The 11187-nt window shown below is 39.4% G+C and overlaps 1 protein-coding gene and 2 non-coding genes across 3 annotated transcripts; 1 reads left to right on the forward strand and 2 right to left on the reverse strand.

Annotated features, from left to right (window-relative positions):
• Nucleotides 1-2011: 2011 nt before the first annotated feature.
• On the reverse strand, nt 2012-2083 carry trnae-cuc (transfer RNA glutamic acid (anticodon CUC)). Its single transcript has one exon. It is a non-coding gene; the product is annotated as a tRNA-Glu (tRNA).
• A 373-nt stretch (nt 2084-2456) lies between these two features.
• On the forward strand, nt 2457-2528 carry trnaw-cca (transfer RNA tryptophan (anticodon CCA)). Its single transcript has one exon. It is a non-coding gene; the product is annotated as a tRNA-Trp (tRNA).
• Nucleotides 2529-3235: 707 nt separating this feature from the next.
• ncf1 (neutrophil cytosolic factor 1) lies at nt 3236-11187 on the reverse strand. The gene is made up of 11 exons (XM_070917111.1): nt 11097-11187; nt 10878-10958; nt 10674-10749; nt 7962-8127; nt 7801-7859; nt 7288-7410; nt 6628-6735; nt 6424-6541; nt 5792-5905; nt 4579-4751; nt 3236-4424 (listed from the first exon to the last, which is right to left on the reverse strand). The coding sequence occupies exons 1-11, from the start codon at nt 11166-11168 to the stop codon at nt 4261-4263; spliced, it is 1254 nt and encodes a 417-aa protein (XP_070773212.1). The 5' UTR covers nt 11169-11187; the 3' UTR covers nt 3236-4260.

Genomic DNA, 11187 nt, shown 5'->3' on the forward strand with positions numbered 1-11187 from the left:
ATGATAGTTAATGAAAGTAGTTAATGAGTAAATAGATGACAAATAAGATACTATAAGATATATTTTATAGGCAGGCCATCATCAGAGACCACGCAAGTCACCACAGGATCATTACAAGAACATGATAGGAACATATAGATCGATAGATCGACACAGATCGACAGATAGATTTATTTGTTCATCTATCTGTAGCTAATCCATCTAGCTTTAGTTTATCTAAGGTGTTACGCTGATATTCGTTGACCTGTGTTTAGTGATGCTCCTCCGTTGCCCGCCCGCCATACGCGTCGTTCCTTTGATTTATCGTCGCTACGGTACCGAGCAGGTTGTTGTTCCCGCCGCCATGTTCCCGGATAGTCCCGTGCGACGCGGTCCCGCTGTCTGTCTGTCCCGTCCGAGGCCTCTGTCGGTGTCCGGTGGCATTGGGAGAGGTACGAACCGGGGCGGCGAGTCCTCTTCTTCCCTGTGACCGCACACACTCACACACACACACTCATACACACACAACGGGCTGCAGCACCGAGTGTCAAGTCAGCGATAAGAAGAAAAAGCGTTTGTGTCAAGGCTTTCAAAATAAGAGCCGCGATTGGTTGATGGTTTGTAGTGGTTCACTGTGTTTCTTCTTATGAAGTGGAATGAAATAGTAACGGTTGTACAAATAATACAATGTTGATTTAGTCAATCTGTGCACTCCTTTCTTTCTTATTTGTAATTTTAGCTCTTTTATCTTCTGGGAAGCCTCTTAATTCTAATGTGACTTCATTAAAATGCCATAACGCACTATTTACATAAAACAAGACGTGAAAAATATTGAATTTAGATTATTTGGGCTATCTCAGGATCATGAGCGCCTTTCAGGGAAATAATGATGTAGCTCGACTTGTGTATAATTTAGTAGGGGTTTTCCTAACAGGCTAAATATAATGTGATGATGTTTCATAAGGACTTCCATTTCCCCTTCAGCCTAACTGTGTTTTCATCGTTGAAGAAGTCATACAATCATTTTCTGTTTTGCTTTTTTCTTTTACTAACTTGACATTTCGAAGATTTACACTCAATTATAGGAGTACACAGAGTCTAACAATGCACCACTGTAGTTTTAGTTACTAATGAAAGTATCTGCTTTGTTATTACATTTCAGTAGCTGTAATTTTACTTCATATATAATACAGTCAATCACTGCTTTTTTACTTGTTTTACTAACTTTGTTATTGTCCTGTAGGGACCTTCCACATACAATTGTTTGCTTTCAGAAGTGACATATTACTTTTTCTATGTTATTTTGAAAGGGAGGGATGATCACCTGACGTCCGGTTCTCTCCTTAAATATGTGCACCTTGACGGATCTCTCTGCAGCAGCCAAGACACGCAATCTCTCTGCAGAGAAGGAGGGTAGATGAAGGTACACAGCAGAAACAGAGACAGACCAGAGGGCATCTCTACTCTACATATGTCCTCTGTCCTGAGTTAAAGATTGATTCTTGAATTGCAGCATCGCTATAACCACAACTGTCATCATACTGATTACAGTATCGATATTGTTGATATTTGAGTAATGATGATGCAAATTCAAAAGCTTAGTACTTTGCATTGCACTGTGCATTGTGCAAATAGCTGTGGATATTAACTCTTTGCTTGAGTAAATGCATTTAGTTATTTTCCACCACTGAAAAACTGTTTTACTGTAGAAAATTACAACATTTTAATAGGCAGAGAGAGATTTTTGAAGTGTGTGTGAAACTGAAAGCAGGCTAATAAACAAATACAGAACCAATACATATCATACAGACAGATTCATGTAGAAATATAGAAATATGTAAATATTATTGTATTAAATATTACTACATATAGATATGTAGAAATAATTTATATATATTCATTTTATTTATGTATTTAAATAGCATTTATTTATATAGATTTATATATAAATTCTATTATTTCTCATTTGTTGTATGTATGCATGACGTATTCATAAATAAATGTATATGATATACAAGAGTAAAAAGTTGAGTTCCCTGACCGGGAATCGAACCCGGGCCGCGGCGGTGAGAGCGCCGAATCCTAACCACTAGACCACCAGGGAAGGTTACTTCGTTTGAAATCATGACTGAATTAATTCATTGTTTTCTGCATGTGGTGTAATGATCGAGTGGTTTGATTATAGACTTGATCTATTTATGTCAACTATTAACACAGAAGATCTTACCTCGTCGGTAAACTCCGTTATCTTGTCCTGAAGTTAGTTAGCTAACTAGCAAATGTTAGTAATGCAGTTACTTGCAACACGTTACAAATGACTGTCTTCCCTTAACATATTCTATTTGTTCATATTAGCTGGCTAACCTAGCTGAACCTCGCTAACATTAGCTTAGATTTAGTTTGCGAGGAAGCTGTCGTGTTGATTTGCCCACATAGAGTCCATGTTTATTAGTCTTGGACAAACCTTTCTCACAGTAGACCTCGTGGCGCAACGGTAGCGCGTCTGACTCCAGATCAGAAGGTTGCGTGTTCAAATCACGTCGGGGTCAAATCTTTTCCTTTCTTTAGGAAGAATTCATTGGCACAGAGTTTATATCTACCTTTATATTTCTGTATTTGTACATTTAGAGTAAATTGCTTACTCTGCATAGGCTGCCAACCTAGTTTCTGCTCTGGGGATTATTACACTTATCTAATCTAATCTACATCATGACATAATGAAATCGTTGCAGGGAATATTGGATGAAGACGGGATTAATATAGAATACAAAGGTCTGTTTAAATTAGGTCAGTGAGAAGTTAAAAAGGTAGGTGTCAGCCAAACAGAGTGAGAAGTGGAACCTCTGATGTTCAAATCAACATTTTGTCCTCGACATCCTCAGCCTCATTTTTAAATGTGCTGCAGAGTGTTGACATTGAGGCTTTTTAAAGACAGACCTACATTCTCTATAACCTACTTCTGTCCTGTTTGTCCCACAAATCCTGGAAACCTTCATCCATCTGCTTTTACAGAACTCAGATTATGAAACGCTGTGGTCTGAGCAGCCTGATACAGGAAAGTCAGAAGAATATAAATGGAAGATTATTTAGCATCGATTAATTTCAGAAGGGGTAGTTTGCCATATTTGCCATTGCCATATTTAAAAGTTCCAATAAATGTTTTATAAGCAAAGATCTTTAACAGAAACCCAAAGTGAGCGTTTGTGTCTTGCGTGGGGGAGGCACTGCTGATACCTTAACATTTTAAACAATCATGAAGCTTCACGTTTTGTTTTATTATTGTACACATATATTGAGCCAATAAATAAAAACAAAGCTTTACAGATCGCATGCTTTGAAATAGAACGCTTCCACACAAAAGTCACAAACGGACATATAATTATTTTTTTTACAGCAAACAAATAAATTCATCTTTTACTAGGAATTGTAGCTTTTTCGTAGCTTCTTTTTCGTAGCTTCTTTTTCTTGCGGTGCGAATGTGAAGCTAACAGCGAGGTAGAGCTGAACACATCAAACCAAAGCAAAACTAAGCAAACCAAAGTCCCACTGGATTGCCGGAGAGTAAAATCTAAGCAAGTATTGCCAATTTTGTTACACTGTCGTGATGTTAGCTGTGTGCAGAAGCCCAGAGCCGCTGTGATGGCTAAACATATTTTAGGCCAGTTAACTTGAAATCTCGACATTACAAATGGTGCTCATATTTAGGTGTTTGTTCGTAACATTTTGAGATAAAGACTTGATGATTGAATGTCGTCTGGAGATGTGTTTTGAGAACCAGGACTTATTCGCTTTCTCTCAGCTTTCTCGAGAAGATTGATGTCACTCTCACACTAACACGTTATATCTTGTTTGTTTAATCTGTACAAAAAATGTGTATGTGCTTTTTATTATAAACTATATATTTGTGAGGTGTTTTTTTTAAGTAGGAACCAATGAGTTTGGAGCTGAGAGCTCCAGACAGACACTATAATAAAGACAATATAGACTTGTTCTTTAAAGTCACAACTAAATGAAAAAATAGTTTTGACCTTTTTGGCAATGTCAATTAATATAATTATAATGTCAATTTAAAAAATATATAAATAAAATATGACAAATTTATTTTCCCAGTACTTTCTAAATTCCATAACATTTACTCTAATGGCCGCCTGCCTTTCTCCATCTAACTGATCTCCCATTGGTTTACACTTGTATTTGAACTGTTGCAACAAATTAAGGAAGAAAAAAAGCTCCCAAAAGCTATTTCATTGCAACTTTTACGACATACGATGAATCCCCATGCTAGCTGGAGGAGCTGGAGCGTGATTTGTGGATGCTGACTTTCTTGCGGGTGTTGTCGCTGCAGCGCTCCAGGATGAGCTCCGGACTGGGCCGGGGAGGGATGACCGGCGCCTCCTTCTTCAGCTCGCTCTCTGAACTGGAGCTAGACTGCTCGGGAATGTTTTCTGTTGGTTACAAATAACATAATTATTAGTTCGTATGTGTGATGGGAGTGGGTTAATGGATGGATTGTTGTATTTGTTTTCTACTTTCTTGCCGCAGACGTGACAACCTGCCCTGAGCTGCTGAAACATGTAAGTATGAACATGTTTTCATTACCCTGGTTCTTCCTCTCCCTCAGTGGTGACTTTGCAGCGTCGGAGTACTTGTTTGGTTCGGCGAGGCGGCTGCCCTTCTGCTGGAGGTATCGGCGGCTGTTCCTGCGGTAGGAGTCCTGGCTGAGCTGCTGACGACCCTTCTTGTGGATGCTCTTGGCGTTTCGGATGGAGGACCTGAGACCGGAGAAGGACACCCAGAATTGTACTGGTAAGTAGACGTGGTGGGTGTTGATCTCACATATTTTTACAATCTCCCAAATCCTAGAACATCCTCCAGCTTTTGAGTTTCAAAATATTAACAGTGAGATGAAGAATAGTTGAAATGACAAATAAACTTTGATCTTGAACTTGTGTACAGCTGAACTCACATTGCACGATTCTTAATAGTGCATGCTAATTAAGCAACATGACAACATGATAAATGCTAACTGTACACGTTTACATGATGTTAGAATGTTCATCATTCAATTCAATTCAAATCAATACAACTTTATTCATCCCTGCAAGATCTACAGTGTACAGCAACTTGCCTAAGTCAGTAAGCTTGTGGAATTTGTAATGAATACATTAATAAATGAATCTAAAATCTAAAAGAAACTTAGTAGTGAAGCACTAAGAACGCAAAAAACATGTTTGTGGAGCGTTTATGCCTCAAATTATCCGTCAAAAACCTTTTAGGGCTCTGTTTCCTAATAAAGACACCGTTTCAATATACAATAACGTAGGTTTTTAATGTTTTTATGGAAACATATCTAATCAATTTTCAAAGATTAATGTTAGTTTAGTCGCAGAAACAGGTGAATTCATGACAGTCAGCAGCAAAGAGGAATAAAATGACAAACTGTGGTGCAACAGAGTGAGAAAGTTTAAAACAACCCACTTCCTTTTTTGTCTCAAGTGACTAAATACACCCAAGTGGCCACAGAGGAACTACGTGGAAACCTGCACATCTGTGGGTATCATCCATATCAAGTCATTACATTGGACAATTTTAACAGTTTAACTGTTCATATTTAAGATCTCTTTACTAGATTAGATTAGTACTAATCTAATTCCTGAAATGGGCAGGAGCTTTTTACAAATTGCAGGTGATACTTTTCAATGATTTTTAAGATTTCTTATATATATATATATATATATATATATACACATATATAAGCTGTAAGGTTTGAATGACTTCTATTTACAGTCATCCTGTGTAAACTCTGACAAACCTGCGGGGTGGTGGTTTCTTTCCCTGCAGCTTCAGCCTCTCTGCTTCATATCTTTCTTTCTTGTCGGCCTTATGCAGGAACATGGAGGGGAAATAACCGGTCTCATCTCCTTTCCTGTTAAAAAAAATGGATTTAATTTAATTTATAACAAAAAACAGTATCCAAATTAACTAATAACTGTATGCTAAGTTTTAGAAGATGTTAAAATGGGAATATACGTGGCTGTACAGATGGCAGTGTAAGGCTGTGAGAGGCTCAGAGTGAAATATCTTGACAAATATTCATCAATAAATACAGCGATAAATAAATATAAATATCCAAAAATGTTTGCCGCTGAGCAGGTCATGTACAGTGGCTTTTTGCAGCTCTTTCTCTGAAAACAGCTGCCTGCTACCACTGGAAACGATGGTATGAGAGGGTGAGAGTGAACCAAAACAGTAAAGTTGCAGCCGGACACATAAACAATGAGCTGAACTTCGCTATAAAGCCCTGTAAAGCCGACAGGAGCTGCAGATTTGGGTGCTAATTCTCTGTAGGTTTACGAGCAACCCCTTTCACATGTTACACACTGTCATTTGATTTTTGTTATTATAAAAATGTCGGCCGCTTTAATGTGTGTGTGTGGATCATACCTGATGACCCACCAGCCGTCCAGCAGCTTGTGAATGACCTCGATGGTTTCACCGAGCTCCAGAGAGATCTCGTCCTCCTGCTCCGCCTTGTAGGCTTTGATAGTGATGTGCAGCTCTCCTGCAGGGACACACAACACTGTTTAAAAAACACACAAGGGGAAAGTGAAAATGTGACTGAAATGTTTCATTAAGAAAACATCTTGCCTTCGTAGTTTGGTTCAGCCTCCTCGGACTCCTCCGGTCCGTCCAGAGGCTCCAAGTAGGACGATGGAATCCAGCCCCGTTTGGACTCACACTGGCAGAACCACCAACCTGAACACAACAGTAGGACCACAGCAGCTAAAAACCTGGTCTCAGTTATCAAAGATGAAGGAGTATTGTATTTATTCTTCCAGATATGTTTTTTCATGTTAAGGTGACCATCTTAAATCAGACGCTACGTAGTGACAGCGACAAAGAATACATAGATTAAAATGGATTGACTGCATTTACATGGCACATTGATCTGAAGTGCACACACAACAATGGCAGCGAGCTACCATACAAGGTTGGTCTAACAATCTGGAGGAAATTAGGGTTCAGTGTTTTGCTCATGGACACTTGTCGAACCACCGACTACTGGACAGCCTACTCTACCTACTAAGCTCAAAACTCAGGATTTGCTTAAAGCCCCTGAAAACCTAAAAATCAAATCAAGTATTTTTCTATAACATTAAATATGATTAAATATGCATCACTCCAAGTTAAAGTCCAGGTACAAAAACGTATCTATTATGAGTTAAACAGTCAAAAACTCAACTAGTCTGGTCCATCAGGACTATGTGGGTGTGGTTTGAGCTGATGACTTTAAGGGTTTTAACTCACCGTTCTGATTTTTCTCCACAATTTCCACCAGGTCTCCGGTGTGTAGATTGATCTCATGTTTGGACGTCTTGGTGAAGTCTGCGATCACTCTGTAGGTGTCCAGTATGATGGGGCCAGAAATCTCTGAGGGGTAAAACACAATTTAATTTCAGGAAACACCTGCAACATTAACAGGAAACTGATTTGCAATTTCAAAATGAGTCCAGTAGCAGTTTCCAAAACTCATAGCTGCAGTTAAAGTCAAGCCCTGTAAGTTACAACTGAAGTTATTAACTTGCCGGAGAAATACAACATATTAAGTACATTTATACATAAACCAGTATATCAGAATAATCCAGCAAACAAATAAAAAACCATGCAAAGAAAAGACCGTTAGAAGCCATCCAGCCATGATTCCTTTCAGTATTAAGTTATTAGAAACACATTTTGCCATTTTCAAAATGTTGTTAACAATCAAGGCTGTAATTTTAAGCATGTAGTGAATTTGTTAAAGCGTTTTGAAATGATTCTTACCGGATGCGTTGCCTCTGGCCAACTCCCTGGACACCACAAACGTCTCGTTTCTTTTCAGTCTGAAGAGGAAATTATCATCAATTTACTGATCTGCCATTATTATGCTCTACTATCTAATACATCAGCTATAAAGGAGGCAGAAGTGTGTGTGATATACTGACGTGTTTGGGGCAGGTGGGTTTTCGTCCTCGGGTCGGACCTTGAACAAGCTGGTGAGGTGTTTGCAGCGGGAGATGTGAGGCGGCAGGTTGATGAGAGAGTGACAGTACTCCGCTAAGGTGCTCTGCCTGGTTTCTGTCGACTTCTGGCTGTCCAGCCACCGCGGCGCTGAGGACACAAGCACAACCACATCATCACATCACATAATCAAAAAGTTTGTTATCCTCTTAAATACATTTAAGGCATCTCAGAGATAACACATCAATGAGTTTAACAGCCAAGACCTGAAGTACATCCACATGTCAGTCCACGGTTAAAATTAAATGAAATAAAATCCAAGCGATCCATGGACAGTTAGCAAATATCTTTTTTCTTCGCCTCTGCAAGGTGAGTTTTGAAGACATATAACGATGTATATTACTTTATATTTGATTACAACTTGTTCGGGATAGCAGGACCTCTGTATTTGATTGTGTATTGATATTAAGATGTACAACAGTAATGTAACTGAAAGTCCTTCGAAGACCTGGGGGAATATCAATGAAGGTCTTATAAATAAATTAACGTAGGATGACAAGACAATATTACAATAGTTAAATATTTTCAAAAACAGTTTGGTGAACTGTGCGGAAGTTATGGTCAGAAGATGTCTAGTGTCTAGTACATAATTACATGCAGCCATTAATTTGTAAGCTTTGTTTTGCATTTTATTAGTTTAATCGCACACAAATACCAATTTATTGTTTATTAAAACTAAGGGCTCAGTGGTTACTCTGCCCTGTCCTTTAAGATTTCTGGCTTTTTAAAACCTCTTTTCCAGCTTGCAAGAGTTCCTCTTGCGATTGTGACTTTCAAGAGGTGGAAATTTCCAGACCTGTGTAGGTAGGCTGCTGTTGCATCAGGGTTGAGGTTTTGTCTTTGCTTCTCTTTCTCTACTTTGCAACAACTGTTTTGTAATTAAGGTTTCTCAAGGGGAATGTGTTGAGTTCTGTTTTCATGAAAACTATCCCTGAACGTCTGAACAGGAACAGAAAATGATCTGGTGAAGTGAGCACAGGTTTTAGTCTTTGTTCGGACGTGATGGTATCAAACCAAACCTGGCAACCTCACTGTAGGCCACAGCCACTGCAGCCATCGTTTGTTGGTCAAGAAATAGTTCAAGCATGCAACTCTCCCCTAAAGCCACCATCTGCCTTTTTCACATTTCAGTTTGTGCACAGATTAAACTAAGTTAGAATTAGTTAGTTAGCAATAAAGTTGTCGGTAGGTCTTCAGAAGTTTTCTGACGACTCAGCAATACTTGGATGTATCAGTAAGGGTGATGAAGAGGAGTACAGGGCTGCTGTGGACAACTTTGTCACATGGTGCGAGCAGAACCATCTACAGCTCAATGTGACAAAGACAAAGGAGCTGACTGTTGATCTGAGGAGGACCAAGGTGCCGAGGACCCCTGTTTCCATCCAGGGGGTCAGTGTGGACATTGAAGAGGATTACAAGTACCTGGAAGTTCACATAGACAATAAACTGGACTGGGTAAAGAACACTAATGCCCTCTACAAGAAGGGCCAGAGCCGTCTCTATCTTCTGAGGCGGCTGAGGTCCTTCAACATCTGCCGGACTATGCTGAGGATGTTCTATGAGTCTGTGGTGGCCAGTGCTATCCTCTATGCTGTTGCATGCTGGGGCAGCAGGCTGAGGGTGGCGGACTCCAACAGACTCAACAAACTGATCCGCAAGGCCAGTGACATTGTGGGGGCGGAGCTGGACTCTCTGACGGTGGTGTCAGAGAGGAGGATGCTGTCTAAGCTGCGGGGCATCTTGGACAATGCTTCACATCCTCTCCATGACGTACTGGTCGGACACAAGAGCAGCTTCAGTGGGAGACTCATTCCTCCCAAATGCACAACTGAGCAACACAGGAAATCATTCCTGCCTGTGGCCATCAGACTGTTCCACTCCTCCCTCTGAGTGTCAGACACTCAGAAGAAACAGACTGGAAATCTGGACCTGCTTCATATACCACCTCATTAGTCAGTGCAATACATATATATATATATATATATATATATATATATATATATATATAGACATTGTTATTGTATATATTTTTCACTTTTATTTTTCACTTAAATATTGTAAATGTGTATATTCTTAATTTTTTATATCTTATTTTTGTACATACTCTCATTTCTAAATTCATGCTACTTTCGACTCTTGAATGGGAGCACCCCTCCTGTATAATTTCCCCCCAGGGATCAAATAGTACATTTTAACATTGTGATAGCAGCCTTGTTGCAGTTTGCTTAACTGATATAAAAACGAGAAGTAGATTTACCCACATGTGTTTAACATCCGCAGATGCTTCCTGAAAGAACATTACAGCAGGCAGTGGGGTTTTTTAACCGGAGAGGAGGTTGGTCAATTTTTCCTTCATCATTAAAATGCCTCATCTACTTCATTATTATCTTTTATCTATACTAGTCATGGTGTAATATATCCAGTTTGATCTATCCACTCTGCAGCTTGTCAAAACAAATGAACTAACTAACAAAGCAGAGTGACTTCCTACAAAACCAAAATGCAGAAACGAGAGTTGAACAGCCCGGATGGCAGGACAACTAGTAACTAGTGGCGACAGAATGAAACATAATCTGTACTCTTTTATATACAAACAGCTTAAATATAGTGAATTTGTTTTGGGGGTTTTTTTTTACCTGGCAATGAAGGGATGATTCTGTCCCTCTTTTCTATCTGACCAGACTCGATGGGAAACATCTCCTTCAGCGATTTCTGTCGCCAAAATATAAAAGATTGAGAGAAAGATGAGCACAGATTCAAGAACTGCATTTTGTTTTGGTTTTACTTCATTTATTTCCACCATCAGCAGAGCTTTTATTTTGTAGCGCTGAGGAACTCACGTGGAAGGTGTGGATCTCAGGATACGTCCTGTAGATCAGCTTCTCAGAGAGGTCGCTCCACTTCACCATCAGCATGTACACCTGCACATACAGACAGTACAACAACACATTACATTACACTTAAACACAACAACATCTATTATTTTCAAAGACTAGATTCTTGATTTGAAGCTTCTTTAGCAGAATTTCTGTTTGTAGAGAAAATGTTTTGAGCCTTACATAGTGCTGACTCGGGTAGAGACGTTTCTCGAAGCCCAACAGCTCCACATGCCTGACGTAGGTCCCCTCCATGCTGAGATACACCGGAGTG

This window comes from Enoplosus armatus, chromosome 13 (genome assembly GCF_043641665.1).
Source record: "Enoplosus armatus isolate fEnoArm2 chromosome 13, fEnoArm2.hap1, whole genome shotgun sequence".
Classification (NCBI taxonomy): Eukaryota; Metazoa; Chordata; class Actinopteri; order Centrarchiformes; family Enoplosidae; genus Enoplosus; species Enoplosus armatus.